The following is a 24,427-nucleotide window of genomic DNA, read 5'->3' as shown; positions in this document are numbered from 1 at the left end:
GCTTTGAACTCCCGAACTGACTCAAATGATTCGCGAACCCGCTTTGAACTCCCGAACTGACTCAAATGATTCGCGAACCCGCTTTGAACTCCCGAACTGACTCAAATGATTCGCGAACCCGCTTTGAACTCCCGAACTGACTCAAATGATTCACAATCTGAAGTTCCCATCCAAATCAAATGACACCGCCAGCTCTACTATTGGCTTAGTTCTCTAATTTCATAACATTTACTGATTTTAAGGTACGAAAAGTATCTTGTTAACAAATAAAATATAATTATTTTCATTCCGAACTGCTTTCCACATCGAAACATCCATTCTTTGGACATTTCATCGTTTAAAATAAGACTAAAGTTGTAAAATTTGAGACCATGCAAAATTTACATTTACATCATAAAACAGGATTTATTGTTGTGATTGATGAAACAAATAGTTTGGGAATAAAATCACTTGTTCTCTTTATTTATGGTCAAACATTTTGTGGAAGAACATGAACTTTGAATGTTTCAAAGACTTTGATCATGAATGCAAAACTAAAATTTGATCAGTTTTCTTGATTTCCAACCATTTTTACATGAACATGATTTAAAAACCAACAAATGAACAAAACGATGAAACCGAAAAAGAAAAGAATCCATTTCCAATCCATTTTCAGTTTGAATAAAAAAAGCAGATCTTGGGAATACACTCCATAATAGATGCGTTGAACTCAGTTCTCAAAGTGTTTTCACATTAGCAGTAGATTGTCTGGTACATTTCAACTCTATCAGAGGACTTTCCATGTTTAGTTGTTGTATTTTTGGACAGGATTGGTGTTGCAGATGCATCTAGAGCAGAATGATTCAATAAAAGTCCAATTTGGGAGTGAATTTTGATTGGTGTTTAAACACAGCTGTTTGTGAGAATGGGATATCCAAACTCAAAAGCTATTGAATTGACAATGCATTGCACGCTAGCTAGAACCGTAAAGATACTCGTGCATAAATCAAGGCTATGGCATTGAATGATGGCTGCAATGCTACATTTTCATGTGAAGAATAAAAGGAGTAAATGCATGATGTAAAATGAAATTGAAGCGGTACAACCCATTGGAAAATGTAAACTCGAGGCTCATTCTAGCAACCAACCATTCCTGATCCAAAAATAATATCTTTGTTGAGAATATGAGCCACCCTTCACAAAAATGGAAAAGAAAAAACTTTAAAACTTGCACCACAATACATTTGTGAGCGCTGTCACATTAACAAGAGACAAAAAGACAAGCATTTTCTTTTTTTTTTGGTATATAAGCGAACCTCAGCTATTACAAAAAGATCACAACTTAAGATGCATAAAGCTCTTTTTCTTGGTTTGTCAAGTCACAGTTACTAAAAAATAAGAGTGAGCGAATAATTTAATACATACGCTATAATAACAATACCCTAACACTATCTTCTATGAGGTATATCCGAGAAAATTTGGTAAGAAAAGCACGGTCTGCGCCCTCGACATGAAGTTTCTTTTTTTCTTATTTAAAGCTTTGCAACCATTCAAAAGAAGGAAAAGGGAAAGTTTAGAAAGCCTTTGGTATCATTAGTCTTTGTTCTTTGCAGTATTGCATTGCAAAGCACCATAAAAACTGCGTCTCGCAGGATTTTCCTGTCGCTGAGGTACTCACAGAAAAAGAAACAGAGGTCGAACTTCGCTTTGGTTTAAGCAAGGCACTCATCCAACAATATCTCACACTTTGCAGTAAAAGCGGTCTCTACGTCTTTGTCGGGGTTGAGGGACATTACTTGGGATGGAGTAGACCCTTCGGTCTGTTATGAGATGATTCGATTTGCTCTTTGGTTTTAGAGTTCGTCGTGCACAGAAACACCAACGCTGTTACAAGCAAATTTGGAGTGAAAGTTGTTTTTCTTTAATGTTACATTTCCACTGTAAAGCGCTTCTGAAGTGGCTTTTAAGTGTCTTTACATCGACTGTTTAATACTGCTTAGAATTGGCAATACTAGGGGCTGATGTGGCTTCATTTAGTCTGGCTTTAATGCAGCATTGCTGAATTACTGAGCTTGCATAAAGCAGCCTTAACCTTGCTGTGCAAAGATGCCTTAAGTTTAGGGAGTTGGAAATTCCTATTAAATGCATATGACAAAAATGCATTTATGCGGGATCAAAGTATACAGTTGCAGTTCGCTGTGCAAATTTTACACACACTGTTTAATACTGCTTAGAAGTGCTTCGGTGCCACCTTTGCAGTGTAAATGTGGCATAGATATTAAAGCAAAGTGTGTGCACCGTTCAGCATTTTGAGTTAAGCCTGCTCTAAGCCTGCTTAAAATTTAGTGTAAAGATGCAATGCTGCATAAATGCCAGACTAAATTATGCCTGAGCCACTTTAGCCCCTTGTATTACAGTATAGAGCTGTAATTTCTGTGCAAAAGCATTTATGCCGCCTCTGAGCAGCATTGGGTAAAGACACTTCAATGCCACTTCAGAGGCGCTTCTGTGCCACCTTTGCAGTGTAAATTTGAGCTTGGTGCGTGAATCATCCTGCAGAGTTAAGCCTGTTCTAAACCTGCTTAAAATTTAGTGTAAAGATGCAATGATGCATAAAAGCCAGACGAAATTATGCATGTTCTGATTCACCTTAATCCCCCCCAATATTACAGTATAGAGTTGCAATTGCTGTATAAATGCATTTATCAATGCCACTTTTGCAGTTTAAATTTGACTGGAACAAACCATCAATAAGGTGAATATTTCCATGCATTTCAATGTGCGTTTTATTAAAGAATGTTGATGTTTCTGTTGATGTTTCTCTTTTTGCATCAAGGTCTTTTAGAATCTGACCGGTAAGAGACCATAAGAAACGCACAGCACTAACATCTACAGCTCGACACGAGTCTCATCCGCTCCATTGCACTTATTTTTCCAAAGAGAGGAGGAGCTCGTGTCTGAAAGAGGAAGAAGAGGAAAAAGAGAGAGTGGTGTTATCAAAATATCCAAAGCATGGCGTCAAGCGCAGACCGTACTCGAGAAAAAGAAATCTTTGGTATCTTTGGTTTCATCAACACGGTTAAAATTACAAATGGAAAACTCAGTGAGGTAGCCTCTGTGGTTCTCACTATAGAGATAGAAAGACTTTTATACACACACACACACACAAGTCCGTCTTGGAAGCAGCTTTTTCTAGTTTTTAAGGGATTCCTCTACGTCCTTCTACGAGTGAAGCAATGAATAAACGTCTTCTCAGCATCCGTGGGATTTATCTTTGTTGAGTCCTGCATCTGAATCGTCCTTCAACAGAACTGTGTAATCGCTCACAAACGGCCAGTCAGAAAGATTGTTTTTTTACTTTTTAAATTAAAGCTAACAAATAAATTAAGAGAAGCACTTCATCTTTGATGCAATAGCAGTCTTAAATAATCAATCAAGTCTAATCTAATAAAATTAAAGAATTCAGGGAAAAAAACAATAACCTATGCATACCAGTCATAATAAATACGTCTGATGCAAACAAAGTAAATGTAGACTTTGGCAAGCTGTTCAGGATAAAAGGCCATTTAAATTAAGTTCAATCATTACAAATATAAATTACATAAATAAATCACATATTGCAAAACCTGGGTTAGACATTGAAGAGGCATTGGCAAAATATAAGTACTTAGACAATCAAAGGAAAGCTCTTTGGCTCGTGTTGCTAAAAACCTGACTGTTGTGAAGAGCGGATGGAGCTCCAACCAAGAGGCGTTGGAGAATCTTTGGACTAGAAGCTTTTAAAGAGAGAAACCTAAAAGATAAAGCTATACGACCTTCGGTCTGCAGTTTCCTCTTTACAGATGAGATTACATTAGTGTTTTTGGCAGATTATTGGCTTTTTAGATGATGGAACCGGCTGCAGTGGTGCTTCAACAGCTCTCTCAAACACAGGACTCGGAGGTCAATGCTTGGAAACAAGCGTGCATATGTTGGGAAATGATGGATGGATGATGTTTGAATTGGTGGAAGTGGGCTGTCGGTGGACTACGATGGGATATGAGCTCAAAACTACAAGATGATGAGTGGTCCAGCTTGGGAAAATGGGAAAGAGTGAGGTTGCATGTGCTTAAAGGCGTTTATCTTTGGTATGCCCATCAGGCTGAGTTACACCTTTAGTTTTAGCTGCAAAATGGATTAAAAAGCCAAACGCTGACCCCTAGTCGTCCCGTGTTTGGAGAGAAGCACCGCTGCAAGCCTTCCTCGGGAAACTGAAGGGAACTGTGGAGGGAGTAACTCTTAAAATCTTTGGTATTGTAGCTGATGAGGTTTTTGCTGTTCTTTCCATTCTGGTTGAAAAAAACTGCATAGGCACACATGAAAGACAATCTTCGACTTGTGTTTTTGAGAGACGCATCATTCTCCATTCCCCTTCCGATCCCGTTCTGCTTCCAATGTCTCCACCGATCCCAATCCAAGAAAGACGACGGCTCGGCGTTCCACTTTGTCGTCGTCACTTTTTCCTTTGAACAGTTTTCGTGTTAGGTGCAGAAAAAGTTTCTTTGGTGTCGATTTGTCAAATAAATACAAAAAGTCTAAAGAGTCTGTTTTGAGTGATCCTAGAGTAGCCCGGGAGAGAACTGCTTACCGGCTCTGTTTGTCCATCGGTAATAAATGAAGACAAGAGATGAGTGAATGAAAGAGCGAGAGTGTGGAGCTAAAACTACGAGGAGGCATGCACACTTTGGGAAAACTAAACTGGCAGACATTGGTGTGGAGATTTTCCTCTTAAACTCTTTGTAAAGGCCCTGATCACCATTGCCAGTTCACTTGTGATTGGTTTTTCAATGCATAATATAATTACAGTCGTGAGATTGTAATTACAGTGTTGAGATGCTCGTGAGATGCATGTTCTTCGGTCACATCATCCTGAGTTGTTTTTGAACCATTGAAGAACAATCGCTGTGGTCCAGCCCCTGTTCTATTGCAAATTGAATGTGCTTCAGGATTGTGCTCACAAACCCAGCTAATGTGTCCTGCATGTGTGTTGTGCTTTGTGCTTCTGTTCGGTCGCACATCAGTTTGCTAGAAAAACCCTGCGACCCAATGCTAACTTAAACCTGTGCCGTTATTTACGTGTTATGGATGAATCTCACGAAGAAGAACATGTGTCATTTTCATTATCATAATGCAAACAAAAAATAATTATATAATTACTATTTACTATTTTTAGATAATTACTATTTTAATTTAATTTAATTTAATTTAATTTAATTTAATTTAATTTAATTTAATTTAATTTTAAATTGAATTGAATTGAATTGAATTTAATTTAATTTAATTTACTATAATGAAAATTACTATATTACAGTAACAACATTAGGGGCAATAATCGACAATGGGGTTTTCTGGGAATTGTTATTATTACTATTATTATTTAAAAAGCCTGAATGCAAAAATTAATTTTCTTCCTCATCTTTTTATTTTTTTTTGGTTTGTTTGTTTTTCAGAAATATCAAAAAAAAATTAAAATGAGGATACATTTGAAAAGCAAAATTAATTGAGATATTAAGTCTTGTTTTTTGAAGAATCAAGCGATTTTTGTGTAGAATAATATATAATAATTATATATTAATATAATATATTTCTATATTTTATATATATATATATATATATGCAATTTTTCCTTCTTTGAATTAAGTTTATTTTTCTGCCACCGTTGGCTTTTTTTCCTTTTTCTTGTTTTAAGCAAAACTCACTTCATTTTGATTAATTTTTCAGAAAATATCTTAACTGTTTTTTTTTTTTGTTTCTCAAGTAAATGTATATTATTTGTACTCAAAAACAAGACAAAAAATATTCTATTAGCAGAATATTAAATATTGCAATAAATGTGACCTGGACTTGTTTTTGTGAGATTCATTCTTATAACTTAAACTATCTCCACACACACACACACTTCAGGAAATGAAATTCAAAGCTAATATCGAGTGTATGTAGATGTGAAATGCAGATGCTTTGGGTTTCTCTTCAGTTCAAAGTCAAATGTAAAGTTAAGCATGTTTTTGATTGGTTTTAATCATTCATTGGTGTCAGTTGCTTGGACTGGAGCAGAGAAAGCAGTGTTTTTCCTGATGTCTGGATGAACTCGAGCCGGTAAGCAGCTTCTCTCGTCTCGTTGCCCTTCTCTCGTGATTCTCTCCTCTCGGGGATCACGCTTCGGTACAAGTGCTGGAGGTCGGACTCCCCTCGTCCAGCCATTTGTCCAGGCTGCGTCTCCGGGCGTTCATGAAGAAGTTGCTGACAGTGGTCAGTTCCAGACCCAGCTGCTGCGAGATGGTCAGCTGTATCTCTTTGGACGGACGCTTGTTCTCCTTAAAGATGGCCAGAAGTGTTCGCCGCTGCAGGTCTGTGAAAACCAGCCGCGACTTCTTTGGTGTACTGCTCCTGTCTTTGCTTGGGTCTTGCTCTTTTCTTTTGCACGCTTCGGGGGTTTCGTTTGTTAGAAAGGACACAGAAAAGAAAGAGAAGAAACACATTAGAATCAATCACATGTACATTCATGCATTTACCAAACACTTACATTTAATGCTTTGAGCTTTAATGCACCACCTACAATTAGATTATTAACTGGATTAAAATGCAATGCAATAAAATACAAACGATGAATTAAGATCTCTTTAGCTAAACCACTAAAATGCAGTTTTTCTTTTTTCTTACACAAAACTGAATTAAAATGCAAAACAACATCATAAATATAACTGATTTCTGAGATAATAAATGCATGCGACTCACATGATTAAACATGCAAATGAGATCACGAAATCATTTGCATATTACTGATAGAATCAGTTTCTTATTGCATACGGTTTCTCATGCAATTTCTAAAAAGTAATAGACAGCATATAGTGCACAATAATCGTAGAGTAAGTGCTCTGCTAGTATTTCACTCTAGACACAGACTCAAACTGTCTAGCAATTAAAACATGACTTACTGCATGTGCAGCATCACGCTCTATAATGCAATGCTATAATTTATGGTGGTTTGTAATTTTGCAGAGCACTTTATATATAACTAAGGAAGCCAGTCAATTGCATTGCTTACAGTACATCTGTAGGATATATTTCATCATGGCCTCGGGCAGAATCTCTTATTAATGTGTATGAACGTGTTTCTGTGGCTTTAATGATTGTGGATTTTGCTGAGCTGTGTGTGAGTTTGTTGCTGATCTCAGAAAACTAGGCAACTATGAGGAAAAATCATAAATATAACAGCAGGTTTGTCTACAAATCATTCACCTTTAAAAAGACAAATCATTTTATCTGATTTGATTGCATTCGATACATGAAAATTGTTGAAATTGTATAAATTATACTTTAGTCATAAAAAAATCTTCTATATTGATTATAAATGTTTCTATAAAAAGGGGAAATAAATAACCAACAGTAAGTAAAAGAATGGGACATTTAATGTAATTGCAATGAAAAACAGAACTCCCTGAATGATACATTATAATTTTAATAAATCTTTTTTAAACATTTTATTTTTGTATCAACTATGTGCATGAGTTTTGATACATCTTGTGTTGTTAAATAAATGCTTATTGCATTATTTTAATGTCAAGTGTGTTACCGTGATGGTTTTTATGTTTGTGTGCCTTCTATATTAATATTTACATAAACTAATTTCTCTTTACCACTCTTTATATTTTCTTTATATTATCTATATTTTTTATATGGTCTTTCTCTTTTATTATAAAAGGCACGAAACAGATTTTAGTACAAAATTTTAGTACATTTTTGTATTTAAATTTTTTAAATAAAAAAGGTAGTTAAATCCAGAAAAGCTAAAATTTTGTAATTTTTTATTTATTTAATTATTTTAAATATATCTGTAAAAAATATATTTTTAAATAAGTTAAAAAAAGTATATATATATATATATATATATATATATATTTATAGGAAGAATGAACACTATAAAAGCTTGCGCTATTTTATTATGTATTATATTTAATTTTATCAATATTTTATCAATATTGTTTTTATAAAAATGTAATCGCTACTAAATGATTTTCATATCCATTTGTGTGTGTGTGTGTGTGTGTGTGTGTGTGTGAAGATCTGATTTGATTACTCCTCTGAATTAAGTATGCACAACTGAGCCTGGGCCAGATCAATAGAAATCAGGTTAAGAGCTCAAAGGAGTACAAAACTATTATGTAAGAGGAAACGACGGTGTAAATAAAGCCAGACACACACCAGTGAGGTTTTACACTGTGTGTGTGTGTGTGTTTTCACTTCTGCTGCATTCACACCCTCATTACCAGACTTGCTTTCTCTTTCACACACACACACACACACACACACACACACACACACACAGACCCATTTGTCATAAATGAAGGTGTGAGCCGGCCAAGTGTAAAGAGTGTGAGAAAGCAGAGAAGAAGTTGCTGACCGCTGCGGACAGACGTCCCTATACGACAAAGCCCCTCTCACAGCACGCTTCAACTAAATATTTGATAAAGACAAATGCACAGCAATATTTCCACACTTTGCATGTATAATTGATGCAGAAACGCAGCAGGGATTGTTGAGGGATCTGAATCTCAGACATTTATCCTGAACTACACTTGCATTAAAGTCCAGATTATTCCGAATGATTTCTACAAGCTTTCATACCGTTCCTTCATCATTCTCATTCTGAGAACCCAAATAATGTTATCAAAGACCAGACGATTCTCAACCAATGTTTTATTAATGTTCAGTCGAAGAACATTTGTGCAGAATTCTGAATGTTTCGTAAACATTCTGAAAAAAGTAGCAATAATGTTAAAAAAACGTTATATGAATGTCCAACTAAAATGTTTAAGTAACGTTCTGTGAATATGGCTGAACTTAGTAAGTGACATTATTAAAGAACAAACAGAACATGTTCTCTGAATGTTCTTAAACACATAAGATGATAATACAACATACGATGAATGAATGCCGCGCTAAAATGTTGCAGAAAATTGTTTTAAATTGTTTTAAACAAATGTTCGATTAATGTTAGATTAGATTCGATTAGATTAAACTTTAACATAAAATGCAAAAAATACAGTTAGACTAGATGCCACAGATTGCTTCTGACTAATTAATTTGTCATGCAGCGAAATGTAATGATGAATTATTGTTGTTATCTGTTGCCATGCATCACATCAGGATCTAAACCATCAGAGATGTATAACATAAGTATATCATTTTGAGTTTCTTCTATAGCAATCTTGCTTCCTTCACAGTCTTGTTGGAATCATTTCAGTCCAACACACACACACACACACACACACACACAGCAGTAGATGGCAGTGTTCACACATCAGACTGGAAGAAACACGAGCAGTGCGCACCATTCCTCTCCAAGCCTCCATTACTGAGGCTCCTCGATCAAACCACGAGCTGTTTAACACACAAAGTGCACAAACTACAGTCTGTGTGCTTGTTTTAAGCTCTGAGGTTTGACTAAAAGTACATTATTTGGCTGCAGGGTCTTGATCTTTAGCATTTTCCAAAGGGGTGCTATCATTTCTGCTGCTTCAATGCCACTACTGGGCCCAAATGCATGAACATAGCAGGATTAACAGAATAATGAATGTTTATTCTCATATCTGGAAAGTAAATTCAGATTAAAATGCTGGAATTGGAATTCATAATTTGAAACAATCCTAACTGGGATCAATAAGAATCCTGTAAGAATATACAATCCTGCTGGATAAACTGAACCCTTATTCTTGAGTAAAATCATGTTTAGGATCCTTTAGGACAATGATACAAGATGCTATTAGCACTCAAATGATTCTTACTAATTAATATAGGATTTCTATCCTTTAGGATTGGATTCGAATGATGATGAAAAATCCAAAAATCCATCATCATGCCTTTTATTCGACTAGCATTCCAAAAGATGCACTCTTTTACTTTTTAGAAATTCATGAATCATTTGTCAAATGCTAGAACATTTGTTGAAAATTACCGTTTTTAATGATGGCCTCAAACGTTAATTTATACAGTTCATGAAACGTTTTAGTTGAACGTTCCACTAGCATTTTTTAAATGTATCATTGTTTCAGAACGTTCAGAAGAACATTAGAAAGTAACATTTCCATCATGTTTGCACAATGATAAAATGGAACATTCGCATAATAAAGAAATAAACTTTAAAAGAGTTGTTTTGAATGTTTAGAGAAATGTAAAAAAATAAAAAAAACTTTCATATAATTATGTATAATAGGAATAACCGTCTCAAAATCTTAGCACAAAAACATTATTTATAGAACTTTTTTTTTTTTTTTGGATGTTCAACTAATCTTTTTTTAAATGTAACTACTTGTTTCAGGATGTTTAGAGAAACATTCAAAAGTAATGCTTTAGTAAGGTTTCAGAATAATTCAATGGAACAATCCAAGAACATTTTCCGAAAACAGAAATAATGTTTAATAACATTAGCATAGCATTCTTAGAACACATTTGCTGTTAGCTGGGTCAGTTGTCTTTGTTGTGCACAAGGCAGCTGTACTTTCTCTTTGTGTTCTCTCTAGGAAAATAAAGGATCAATGTTTACTTCCTAAACCAAGCCCTCTTTACGAGGCCTTGATGGCTTTCTGTTCAGTGCTGCTCTGGATAAAAGCTCCAGACTGCTGCTTTTGTGGAACAGTGAATTTCCCCGTCATCATTTGGTATTCTGCTTACTGCTTACACACACACACACACACACACACACACACACACATAGAGAGAGAGACAATCTCAGCCGTCAATGGGTGTCCACGCAACACTGACTCCATCAGGACAGGCTCTCATGGCGCTTTACAGTGCAATTAAAAAAGCAATTATATTATTCAAAGGGATTTACCATTTCCACGGGAGAGGGGTGTCAACTTTGGGCTTTTCTTAAAGGGGTAGAGTTCAATCAATCCGATCAATACCTCAGGATTCCCTGGCCTTTCATCCAATGGGTAAGAGCTGCTCTCACACTGCTGGTTTATCTTTCCTCGTTGGCAAATGTAAATCAATGTGTGTGAGAGGAAATGTCCAATGGAACGGTCCTAACTGGGTTGCCCTCAAAGACCCGGCCGTATGAGATCGATCAGTTCTTGCCTGTATTGTGTATCACCTTACACCTTCAGTTATTAATGAGGAACCCGAAGACCAGCCTATATACTGAATTCAATCAGATGTACTGGAATTTTATTTCTAAGTAGAAAAGTTCCTAAAGGAATTGTACAGATTGTTAATGGGATTATTTGGAAACAATACCACATAAATCAAATTAAAATCTATAAAAAATGTAATGTTGTTTTTTAAATTGCACTGGATGAAAGAAAAGTGTAATCTCTGTTTGTTGTGAAGATGCATGGAAATGTACAAACAACAACAGAAGTAATACATAAACTAAAAATAAAATTGCTAATGGAATGTGGATCACATGGAAGCAATGCTAAAAAAAAAAAAAAAAACTTTGAGGTGAGATGGTTTGTGTGATCTTAAAAATGCAAGACAATCCATACTGAGAATTAATGATGGTTTGAGTTCAGATGTCTATAGAGAGATTTACACAAAACGGGTGGATTGAAACTCTTATTTTACAATATTAACACCAAATGTATTGACTTTGGTACACAGCATTCAGGGTTATTATAGCTAACTGAAACTAAAACTATTAAAACATTTAATATAATAAATATAATAAACATTCATTGAAATAAAATAAAACATAAAAACTTAAACCTATTTTATTGCAACAAGTTTCCAAAAAACACTTAAAAGGCAAAAACACAAGAAAATTACTAAAACATTAAGTAAAATTAAAATGAAAACAACAAATATAAAAATGAAATCTTTTATTCTAAATATTAATAAAAATTATAATAGTATCTCAAAATACTAAAATAACACTGATATGATATATTGATATATAAATCGGTTATATACATATACTGATATATAAATATGATATATATAAATATATATATACAATATACATCAATTAATCAGCTTGGTGAATATCACTCTATCACTAATTATCAAGTAAAAGTTTGCTCTGAAACTAGTAAATGCAAATTTCCAAAACGAGTTTAAATTAAAATGACTCAACTTTTGTTAAAAGCTAAAGCACTTGTAATGAATACAAGTTCACAAAATCTTGACATTTCTAGTCACATGCATCTGACTGTCATCAGATTTGCATGAGGGAGAAAAAGAGAGCGATACGGTACAGAGAAAGAGAAAGAAGGAGAGCGAGGGGGGAGGTGGGTGACATCAGATCAATATTTCGCCACAAAACACGATCAGTAATGATGTTTTCACTTGTTCGCTGAAATCTTCCCATAACATATGAGAGAAAATCACTCTTTTTTTTTAATTCGGCTAGTGTTTCATGATACTGTTGTGTGATCTCTCTTGTGCGAATGCCAAGATGCTCAAATGCTTCCGATCTCAATATCAACCATTTCCTAAGCATACGCTCTTCTGGAAGTGGCCAGTGTGTGTGTGTGTGTGTGTGTGTGTTAGAGCGAGAGGACTTGCTAAATGCATTATGCTGTAGTCTTGCACTTAGCTGTGTCATTCTGTGCATGTGCGGATATCCTTTATATGAAGGCCGGACACCTCGCCGAGAGATGGAGGAGGGGAAGGGAAACTGAGAGAGAGAAAGACAGTGGATCATCTCGCTTTGGCCTGAACTAAATACAGTAAACCCAAAATCATTTCTTCAGATGCATCACAATCATAAAGATATCAAATATATGCATGTATGACATAATAAAGGGATCTGGTCTCCATTAAATATCTTTTAATAAACTAGTGTTTTGCTGATTTTATCACTATTGTTTTATGATTTCAGACCTTGCTGTTAAGTATTTTGTTTGTAAAGTGTATTTGTGCATCTTTCTTAACAAATAAACAACACTTGCTGTTATATTTTGATATCTAATGCAATGACATACAGACAATTTTAAGGGGAAACTTTCTGAACAAATGGATAAAACTGTTTTAAATTAAAGGTTTTTATATAAAATATAAAATTTAAATATAAAAATTGTAATTAAAATTGCACTAATTTGCATGTAATTCCAGAAAATAAATCTGAACACTGGAAAAAGCCAGGTTCAAGATTATTGTAAGATTTTGTTGACATATTAGGGTTAAAGGTTTTTATAGAGAGGATTTTGGATATCTCTTGATTGCTCCAAAAATTGGAAAATACTGTCAACAGTCAGAATACATTTTTGCCATGGTTTGATTAATAAAATGTTATATAAATCAGGGTGAATGAAATATGAACAAACCCATCAGTAAAATCCTTCAGAATATAGAGAGGAATAAATCTCTAAGTTTGGGTGTATGTTAGTGCAGCTGAAGTGGAGATAGAAACTCATGTCTTTTAAAGATATGCATTTTAACCATGTTTTATGATATAAATGTTTATATAAATCAGGGTGAATGAAATATAAACAAACCCTTTGGTAAAATCCTTCAGGATATAGAGAAGAATAAATCTCTAAGTTTTGGTGTATGTTTGTGATGCTTAAGTGGAGAAAGAAACTAGTGTAATTTAAAGATATGCATTTTAACCATGTTTTTCGATATAAAAGGTTATATAAATCAGGGTGAATGAAATATGAACAAACCCCTTGGTAAAATCCTTCAGGATATAGAGAGGAATAAATCTCTAAGTTTTAGTGTATGTTAGTGCTGCTGAAGTGGAAAAAGAAACTCAAGGCTTTTAAAAGATATGCATTTTAACCATGTTTTTCAATATAAAAGGTTATATAAATCGGGGCGAATTAAATATGAACAAACCCATCAGTAAAATCCTTCAGAATACAGAGAGGAATAAAACTGTAAGTTTGGGTGTATCTAAGTACTGCTGAAGTGGAGAATAAAACTTTAAATATATGCATTGAAATTAAAATCGACAGACACAAATAGACGAAGAGTAATAAAATTAACACTTAAATGTGTTTCTTAGATGTTTTCTTTCCACTGTCTGAAAGAAGATGTTTTATGGAAGCAAAACAGCCCAAAATCTAAAAAATGACTAGTACATGGAAATACAAAACAAAAAACAATGGTTCTGCATTTAGTGTCTTTAAGTGAGACTCAAGTGTCCAGATACTTTGAGTCATTGTATCTCTTGATCTCCATGAGGAACAGAACAAATGTTCTATGATCAAGTGAATAAAAGGTCAGAGTTCATCTAGGACTGAAATGATGACATCAGTGGTTCAAAGGTTTGTTACCAGACAGAAACATCAGCACACTGATAGAGCCAATCAGAACGCTCACAAACGATGTGTTGAAACAATGTTGATGAGGAAACACTAGTCAACAACATCAGCCAACGATCCAATCAGCTTCACAAACACACCGAATGCTTACAAAGGCACAAAAGTGCCACAGATAAATAAGCAACACTGATTACTTAGGTATCTTTGTTCATGTCATATCTTTGTTTGGCAAACCTGTCTTAAGAGTACACAAATCCTGATTGCATCACATCCTAAAATGAAGATTCTGTCATTATTTATACAACCTTGATGCCAATCCAAACCCATAAGACTATTAAGTCCTTAAAACATATTCATGCAACTCTTTTCCAAACAAAAAGACATTTACGGTCTCCGTTTTACAACTTCAATACCACGGCTTTCTGGAGCTTGACAGATATGACTATGAACTATTGTAAGCAAAAGAGTTGCATAAAGATTCACGATGTCTCCTGGCATTATAAGGAAAATATTCCTGAAGTTTAGGAACGGTTCTATTACAAAGGAATGCAATGCAATGATCTGCCCAAAATAAATGAAATGCATAAAATAATAGCAAATGGGTTTGTAATGACATGTAGGTGAATATATTATGGCAAAAAAAGTATGTGTTTTATTACGTAAGCTCTTATCAGCTTCTGTCCTCTAGAAAAGCAAACATGAACCCTTCTCTTTCCTCATAGCTGAAGTTAAAAGTTGCCTATACTTTCTGCAATGTAAGAGACATGAAGAATAAACTTTTACATGGTTTACATGGAATACATTTTTATGCTGCACACACAAGGCAATTAATATCATTCATTCATCTGTGGATGACTAACATGAAACCAAACAGACCAGACTACTGGAACGCAAGTATTAAACCCACATTAAAAGAAAATCTGTCAGACCAATGAATCATCACATACTCGCTCCAAAAAAACATGTTATCGCTTACTGTTTGCTTACTGACAGCAGCATCTCGGGCCGTTTTGTGGGGCTGAAAGACCAAAAACTTTGCCCTTTGCTCAGGCCAGTGCTGACAGCAATCCCAATCACAAGACATTTCAACCTGACACAAAGATAATCACATCACTTCACCTCAAAACTAAAAAACAACCTGCTGCTGCATGAACGCACACTTCAGAGTTATGTGCTAGAAGAGGCACATGAGCGTCAAATATCTGGGATTTAAACATGGAAATACAGCTTTAGGATTTTGAAAATGTAAAAACAAAGCAGTTCTGACATAAAATGAAGCATTTATTCAACATTTTATAAAAAAATATTGTGCTGGTAGCACTTGCAAGTGCAAATGTTAAATTAATATAGAATTTAGAAGCATTTTCAGACTTTTATCTCCAATGTAATATACATCAGCTGAATAGGATAGGACTGATTAAAACATGACTAAAGGAAATATGTGGATTTTACAATTGAAATATTTTTTCAAATGAGCAAAAGATGAGTGAAATAAATAAATTACAGATAATAAAAAAACACCAAACCATTGAGAATATGAATGTGTCTCTAGAATATATTCGTATATGTGAAGTTTGAACTACATTTAAACATAGGCTATCCAATCCACCTAATTTAAATGATTTAATGTCTAGAATAATAAAGCATAATTGGTAACTATTTACAATTAGTTAATGCATGAACTAACAGTGTGCAACATTTATTAATCTTCGTGTTTTCCTTTTGTTTGTGTTATTTCACAGTGTGTTAACTAATTTTATAAGACACATAAAGTGTTTTTAAATGTTTAAGTACTGTAGAAGTATTTTGCATTCTTAGTTCATAAATGAAACTTTACTGTAAGGGGTCACTACATAATCTTAACAATGTAACAGGCAATGCTGTTTTTCATAATATAATGCTAGGACATCTTCCATGAGATCGGAATAGACTGTGGAAAAACAGCTTGACCACAAAAACATGAGTGTCTGATAAATCATATTTCTGCCGGGATTATATCAATCTCCTGGCCCGTGTTACACACTTATTGGGTTGAGAAGAGAATATCATCTCTAAAAGGTCCCTCACATCACCACAAAGCCATTATAATTATCTGGAGCCATGAGATGCACGCTTTGCCTGGTCTTTGTGAAGGTCACTGTTTTAAAGCCAGCCTCCTCCACACAAAGCCAGAGTGATTCAACATCCTGCTAAAATAAAATGGAAAACATCTACGCTTGGTTATGCGTTGATTCCGCGTCTCATCTGGGTGGCTTCATCAGCTTTAATGATCCTTTTAAACAAGCACAGCTCAGAATAGCCCACCAGGAGTCTTTTTAGAGTCGGCTTGCTGGGAACGTTCTTCTAGCGTCAGCTTTACAGGAAAAAGTCCAGATCAGGTTCCAGATCAATGCGAACTGGTTGCACACATTTATGTTATTGTTGCCAGTATTAATGCCCTTTTAATCTTTAAGAGATTACCCACATCGATCCGCTGTCATTCAGCAACACATATGTGTTTGAGAAAGTGACATAACTCCCACAGATTACTGAACGACAGGATGAAAATAAACAGCACAGCTGGCCTGGGGTTTTGATCTCTTTTTCTTTTGAAAAGTGCAGAAGACAACACACTGATAACATGATGCCTGATTGGCCCAGCGTTAAAAATAAGCCAATCTTGCTGATATATAGCCTATATAATCTTCTGCTTTCATTTTTCATTCAAATCTTGAAGTCATTCATATATCCGATTACACAACCTAAATGTAACAGAATACACATAGATATTCTAACTGGTCACTGACCGATATATCGGCCAGGCCAGGTCATTTGGAGCACTACAAAATAGCTCTTTTCAAGAGAATTTCATATTATGCAAGAAAAATGTGTTATTTCACAAGGATTTAAATAAGCATATACATCTGCATTGTCACTGAAATCATCATCGGTCATCCTGTTCACTAGATATCGGTATCACATTGGTCACTAAAAACCCATATCGGTCGACCGCTTCTGTAATATACAGTGCTGCCCAAATACATGACATGGAAAATTTAGGATTTTTTTCATGCAAATGTTGAAATTATTAATATTTTACAATGGTGCCCAAATGGCTCTGACCACACTGAATGTTTCATATTTTTTTCATGCAAACATGAAAACAAATCTAAATATACAGCAGCGTCCAAATATCTGAGAAAATTGGAATTCTTTTTTTTTATGCCAATGTTAAAATAAATACAAATATACTTTGGTGTCCAAATATCTAAGACCACAATTAAAATCTGCCATTTGTATATTCAAACCTGGAATTAAATAAAAACATGCAGTGGAGTCAAAATGTCCGAGACCACATTGACAACCTAGGATTTTTTCATGCAAACATGAAAATAAATAGCTTTTGGATGCTAAAAATTCAAATGATGTCAAAACGAAGAAATATTTGAGTTGTTGCAATATTTCTAGGATCAAATGTCAGTACATGTGTGTCACTGATCATATGACTCGTGTACAGATGGTCAGATTTCCTAAAGATGCTCAAGAAGCTCTTTCATGATGGGGAACATGATCATCAGGCTTTGCTGCACCAAGACACTTATTCATTTTTCTTCCCAACTTTTAACTCAGATTGGATTTCTGTTAAAATACTTTGCAAAGAAACATTTTGTATTAAATGACAAAAATGCATGTGCTCTCAGACTTTCAGACACCATTGTTTATCTAAAGATATTTCATATATTCCCTGTCCTGCCCTGTCTGTCTTCATCTGGAAAATGAAAAAAGCTCAAATAAAGTCTCTTGCATTGGTTGGTGGTATTTATTTACAGACCAGGACCCTGTGTTCCTCCAGACCTGCTCTTTTTCCATCTCCTCTGTCCTGACTCGTATAACAGCACTTGTCCCTTTTGATCATTTACTTAATAAAGTTGTTTGTCAGCGGCGGATGGCACAGGCCGAGGTTCGTCTCGATGGCTGATTGCCTGCGCCGTGTGACTGGAATGAGTCCCGGTCAGACGTCACGTTTGATTTGACTAAATTAACAGTGCAAAGAAAGGCTTGTTTTCTCCTGTGACACCAGGCACCTGCACCACTATGTTTAAATAAGCCAATAAATCTGTATGTGTTTACCTTCAAGTATACATTTACATGCATGAAATCCAAGCATGAAAACAAAACGTGAGCAATTCTCTCCGAGTCACACATTTCTGATGACACGATGTGCAACTCCTCTATTTTTTACTTCACTGTTTGTGTCTCTTTTGCATTCTTTCTCCAAAGCACGGAACAAAAGGCAGGTCCCGGGCTGCACATCTCTGCCTGTTTAACCCAAGACAAGGTGACGTTGTGTGCGTTGAGCTGAGGGTCACGCAGAGATTCCTATCAATAATTCATCGAGCCACTGCAGCCTCTGTTCTTCTTTACAATTCCCCTGCAGATCACATAATACCTTCCCCCCAACCCACAGCCATCTGTGAGACCAGAGCCCTGCAGGGAAACACCATTAAAGCGCCTACGCCAACATCACACAGCACAGTTCTGCTTAAAAATCACATTCTTGATGAAGTAATGCATTTGTTTGCTTGGCAAAACAATCACAGTGCATTTCATTATCTGAATGCATGACATTCAAGAATCGATGATGGCATGTTTTGATTAATATGCGTATGTTTTGGTGATTTAACAGCAGTTCTTTAAGCAAAAGATGCACAGCTTGTGTTTTCCTCAGCAGAAGTTAATGCACAGGCTCGCGCTGGTGTTGCACAATGCAGGAGGCATCAGAGCTGTCTATTATTTCAGTGAATAATTGTGCATCACCCTACAAATTAAAAATCGATAAGGACTATGCTTCTATTTTAATGCACTGATTGAACGCTATTCAACACCGTCTCTGACACCTCAAAAGCCAAACTGCAAATTTAAAGTCTTGCTTTTTCTTCAGCCGAACAAAGGAAGATGGGTCCTGCACCGCCCATCGCTAGAGGGGGCAACAAACCTGATGTAGAGGGGAATAACAGTCCAGTAATTACCAACACATCCCTATTCAGCACCTCTGAAAGCTTTGCTTTCACCGAGACCGAAGCGGCTCTTCAAAAGCATGCACTTGCACCATAAAGTGAATAAACAACAGGGAAAAAAAGCACAAAAAGTGGTTGTGCAAAATAGTGTTTCACCTGTAAAACGAATTAAAGAAATGTTCCCTAAGCCTAAACGGACACAGAAGATGTTCAAAAGCAGATACCTTGTCTTACCTGCAAGCCGAAGGGCCGACATCCTCTGGAACTCGGGCTCCTGTAACCACTTCCACATGCGGCGAAACGTCTCGCGCCCGGACTTGAGTTTACTCCAGGGTTTGGGGTTCCGCAGGAGGTCGGAGAGCGTGCCCTGCGAGCGGCACAACACCCGCTGCGCGAAGATGGCCTGCGGGATGCTGTAGCGCTTGAGCTCGGCCGTGATGCGCTGCGCCACTTCCCTGGTGTTGATCTCTTCCAGCTGCCCGGAGCCGGAGCCCGGCGCCCCGGAGGAGGAGGAGGAGGAGAGCGATCTGTCCCGGTTGGAAGCCAACACGGGCCCGTGGGACTGAGGGTGACCCGGATGCCCGTGCATCCCGTTGAGGTGCGGCATCATGCCCGCTGCGGGGCCACCGAGGCCTCTGGAGAGGTGCTGGTCCCCTCTGGTCAGCATGGCTGTGTGCGCGTCGAAGTTGGAGCTCAGCATCTTTTCGTGGCTGTAGTTGTGGAGCGTCTGCTGCGTGTTGTGGATGGAGCCCAAGCCGCTGCCCAGAGGGGACAAGCTCTGTCCCATCCCGCTCATGTCTTTGTGGTAGGGGTTGTAGAGGTTGTTCATGGCTGGTAGAGTCCTCTCGTCCCGCATGAGGGTGAAGCTGCCGCTCACGTTCCCGGAGAGACGCTGGTGATGGTGATGATGGTGGTGGAATTTGTCGGACACGGTGGAAATCGGCGGCAGCGGCTGTAGAGGGGTCAGCGTGGTGTAGGTGCCGCTCATCCCGGATGGGGAGGTGTCGCAGGGCATGCTCATGGCGTGATGGAGCGGCAGGGACAGCTCGGGACGGTACTCTCCTCCGCCGCCGACGCCGTCCAGAATCGAAGCCATACTGGAGACCATCGCGGAGCGCGACGGCGCCACGGTCAGATCCTGGTGTATCCGCAAGGAAGCCCCCGGATTGCGGTTGTGATGGGGGCTGTGGCCGCTCATCAAGTCCTGCTCATGGCTTAAGCTGCCAATGTCCATTGTCATCTCCGGGTTCATGGCGTACACATCCAAATCCTTGGCCAGGCATCGATAGGCGTTATAGGCAGTCTTCATTCAGTCCATTGATTTACGTCCAGCTTTGTGCCAGGGATGGGTTTCTCTCCGTATTTGTTTTTATTTTTTTTATTTTTCTCTCTCCTAAGGCCTCTCGGGTTTTTTCCCGCCTCCTTTAGAATGAATAAAAACACTGATCTCTATCAGACGGGCCAGTGCTGATTTCTCCCCATGTCCGAGCCCTCTACTCCTCCTGCGTCTTCTGTTTGGGCAGCTGGAGGTGCTCCGCGCGCACCCGACCCTGCTGAAAAGGGGCGGAGATTTCGCGTTGATTGACGCGCTGGCGGTCCAATCGCGTTCCTCGCGCGCGCGCCAGTGGCCAATCCCTGACGCTCCCACTCGGTCTCGCTAACTCTGCATCTGGAATCTCGCGTCAGATGCTCATCCTCTACAAAACAACACAGAAATATAATCACATGGACTGGTATATTCAAAATCCTGCTATTTAACTGTACAACCTTATTACACCACATATTTATTTATAATTTATAAAGTGTACACATTTTGGAAAAATGCAAAATAGAAATTACAAATCAAATTTATACTCTTTGTGCATCGTTGTGAAAAAATGTGGGTATATTTTTGTTTTCTAGGTTTTTCCTTCAATAGATCAATAAAATCTAAAATCTATATATCAGTCAATCTATCTATCTATCTATCTATCTATCTATCTATCTATCTATCTATCTATCTATCTATCTATCTATCTATCTATCTATCTATCTATCTATCTATCAGTCAGTTTTCAGCAGTGTGAAGAAGTTTTCTTGACTTGTATGTATTTGTAGTAAATTTTTCCAAACACACATTTACACCGTGCAGTGAAAGTCTTCTAGACAAAAAAAAAAAGCATACTTTTTTATTTAAGTATGCATGTTTGTTTTAAACCTCAAACCCTATCCTAGAGTTTCTCTAAATCGATCAGTTCACATGCACAGTAACTTATTTCAGTGATTCAGAAGGAACAGGTTTCTCGAATGCCGGTTGCGGAGGATGCGCAGATGTTGCTTTTGTTTAAAGCGGCTGTAATTAAGGACGAGCGACAGAAGTCCGAAAAGCGTGACCTATTTTTCTTTTGATCAGCTGTCAGCGGAGGAGCAGGGGGTACAGGGGTCCAGTGACTGTCCCCGGCCTTTCAGCTGCCAGAGATTGGAGGAAAAGTGTCTGTAAACCTGCCGAGATTCAGTGTCGGACACACACGAGCTTGATGTTCTGCTCTGCCTCGGCACACTCCATCTAACGCGAAGAATCACTGACTGAAAAACACCATTATTCATGTCAAAGAAAATCGATATTTGAAAGAGAGAAAGAGTAACAGAGAGAGTTCCAGCGTGGACTTTGTTTCCTTTTTAAACACATAATCTAATGCCAAACCTCAGCTCACTCTACCAGCTTTAAACTCGAACCCAAATCAACCTACAGTCTTTAAAAAAAAAAAAGATTTTTATTATATTAGTTCCATTTAGAAGAGTTGTTATTTTTATTATATGTTATTTAACAGTATTGTTTTGATGCTCATGCTTTTATGGAACTTTAAAACACATTTTTTTTACATCTACATAAAATTCACCAAAGCGCGTGCACGAAAACAGAAAATATGCCTATTAAATGTTGTGTAAACTGTTTTCTAAGAAAGAAAGAAAAAGAGAGGGAACAAATCGCCACAACTTCTTGTGCGCCATTAATTTGATTAATAGAGAAAATATGATTAATGAAATTGGAAAACGTTTTAAATGACTTTTTACAGATGATGATATACTGGCCTATACAGATGAACCCAAAAATGTGTCAGTGTATAAGACAAAAAACAAAAACAAACAAAATTATCAACATGCATCTAAATAGGCTAAATAAATAAAGAGAACCGATTTTCCTATTAGTTTAGGTTAGGCTATTTAAAATACAAAACGATTTATTTCTGTAAATTCTGATCTGATGGTTTTTGATTGCAGTATCGAACTGATAAATAAATACTGTGATTAATGTTTGTGCATCACATAATAAAACACTGAAACTGAGAAAAAAAGCATTCATTTAGGCTCGTCAGCAGTGTTGGGCAAGTTACTTTTAAAAAGTAATTAGTTACAGTTACTAGTTACTTCTTCCAAAAAGTAACTAAATTAGTAACTCAGTTACAAATTTTTAAAGTAACTAGTTACTTAAGAAAGTAACTATTGCGTTACTTTCAAGTAAAATTAAATTTTAAATGCTCAAACGTGACCCCACCTCTACCCCTCTTTAAAGGAACTTAAAATACATGTGCATGTTCAATTATTTATGATAAATCTGAATATTATAATGAAATGGACACTTAATACAATACATTATTAACAGAAACATGAAACATTGTACACACATCTAAAAAAAAAAGTTGCTGTGGGACAAAGTGAGACTAGCCTCCAATCAAATGGCATGTATGTAGATATTATGTTTATATAGTGGATCAATGCAAATAACACGATAGATTTTTGGGAACTTTTGATATTTCCTTTTACTGTTTCTTTAATTTCTTGAAGGAAAAAGTAATGTATATACTTCCATTTAGAGAAGGCTACTTTTGGATTATTTGGGCTCGTCGCCATACCTGTCTCTGGTTGACTGACTGGCTTGTGTTGTTCGTTGTGTGTCCTGTCCTGTCCGATGATGGGTCGTTCGCGAATGAGCGTTAGTGATGATGGATCGACTCGTTCGCGAATGAGCTTTTGATGAGTCGTTCGCGATTCGCGAATGAGCCGACTCTAAGAGCCGGCTTTTTTAGTTGAACTTCGGGAGCTGGCTCGCATATCTGAAGAGCCAACTCTATTTTTTCAAATTTAGCCTATAGAAATTAAATAATTATGTAATAAAAATTGAAATATTATAGTCAAAGTCATTTAAAGAGCCGTTTGTGAGCCAAAGAGCCGGCTCTTTTCAGTGAGCTGAGTCAAAAGAGCCGAATTCCCATCACTATGCGTGCTTTCGAAAACCCGCCCAACTCTACCTCTGATTGGCTTACAATGAAATTTTACTCTACCTCAGCCAATCGTCAGCATTTATGCGCTTGTCTCGTGCTCTGCCCACTAACCAAGGAAGAACAGTAAAAAAAAGTATTTGCCTCTCGCTCAGAGATCTAGTTGGTCTGATGAAAAAAAAAAAACAGCTTCATCATCAGTTATAGTAACGCGCCGTATTTTTTGGCAGTAATGGTAACGGCGTTATTAAGATGAGAAGAGTAATCAATTAGATTACTCGTTACTGGAAAAAGTAATGCCGTTAGTAACGCCGTTATTTATAACGCCGTTATTCACATCACTGCTCGTCAGTGTAACAAAACGCGTTAGTTTCAGAGCAAACGTTCAGTTGTGATGAGATTAATTCATTTTGTGTTCATCTGAACGGATTAAGTGTGAATGAAACACACTTCAGTTTGTTATCATGATGCATAAGTTTGTGTTTCAGGCTCGGGCCTCTTCAGTGGCTCTGTCTTTCTTCCGACACGTTAAACGCTCGTTCCGTCACAAGACACGGCTGAGACGCCGCTTGTACGTGCGCGTGACGCGTTTATCCGCACCTGCGCTGCGCGTTACAGGCGCGTCGCGACGCAAATCACGTTCCAGAGAAACGTCCATGAGATCCGTCTGAATTAGCGTCCAGACATCTTAAACACTTTTTGGTTGTCTTTTTTCACTTTTTACAGTCGTGAGATTTGTTTTCTGATATTCTCGATATTTTATGCATCGTTAAAACGTGATTTACTTGAGTGAACAGCGTTAAAGAAACACGTGCAGCCTTTATCGAGTGATAAATGAGTTTTTTATTTTTAGAGAAGCATGCATTATACATTATTTAACTCATTTTGTATTTTTTATTATTATTATTATTATTTTGTTGTTGACAAAATAGTTATATCACTA

At 36.8% G+C, this 24,427-nt stretch overlaps 1 protein-coding gene across 3 annotated transcripts; it reads right to left on the bottom strand.

Annotated features, from left to right (window-relative positions):
* Window positions 1-5,805: 5,805 nt before the first annotated feature.
* On the bottom strand, window positions 5,806-20,853 carry LOC113064495 (one cut domain family member 2-like). Of its 3 annotated transcripts, none has more exons than XM_026235373.1 (2): window positions 19,460-20,853; window positions 5,806-6,454 (listed from the first exon to the last, which is right to left on the bottom strand). In XM_026235373.1, exons 1-2 carry the CDS (start codon window positions 20,532-20,534, stop codon window positions 6,171-6,173), a joined length of 1,359 nt encoding a protein of 452 aa, XP_026091158.1. In that variant the 5' UTR covers window positions 20,535-20,853; the 3' UTR covers window positions 5,806-6,170. The 3 variants fall into 3 exon arrangements, with proteins under 3 accessions (XP_026091158.1, XP_026091160.1, XP_026091159.1); XM_026235375.1 differs by having other exon boundaries at window positions 5,806-6,442; window positions 19,450-20,851; XM_026235374.1 differs by having other exon boundaries at window positions 5,807-6,442; window positions 19,460-20,847.
* Window positions 20,854-24,427: the final 3,574 nt, after the last annotated feature.

This window comes from Carassius auratus, chromosome 46, assembly GCF_003368295.1.
Source record: "Carassius auratus strain Wakin chromosome 46, ASM336829v1, whole genome shotgun sequence".
Taxonomy (NCBI): domain Eukaryota; kingdom Metazoa; phylum Chordata; class Actinopteri; order Cypriniformes; family Cyprinidae; genus Carassius; species Carassius auratus.
The sequence above is the reverse complement of the archived record's forward strand: the minus strand, read 5'-3'. Positions and strand labels throughout refer to the sequence as shown.

Bases quoted from the DNA above. Each gene is read 5' to 3' on its own strand.
- LOC113064495 (XM_026235373.1), bottom strand. From the start codon at position 20,534: ATGAAGACTGCCTATAACGCCTATCGATGCCTGGCCAAGGATTTGGAT. The intron at 6,455-19,459 runs GTAAGACAAGGT...TTCTAACAAACG, and splicing joins GTCGGCCCTTCGGCTTGCAG to AAACCCCCGAAGCGTGCAAA.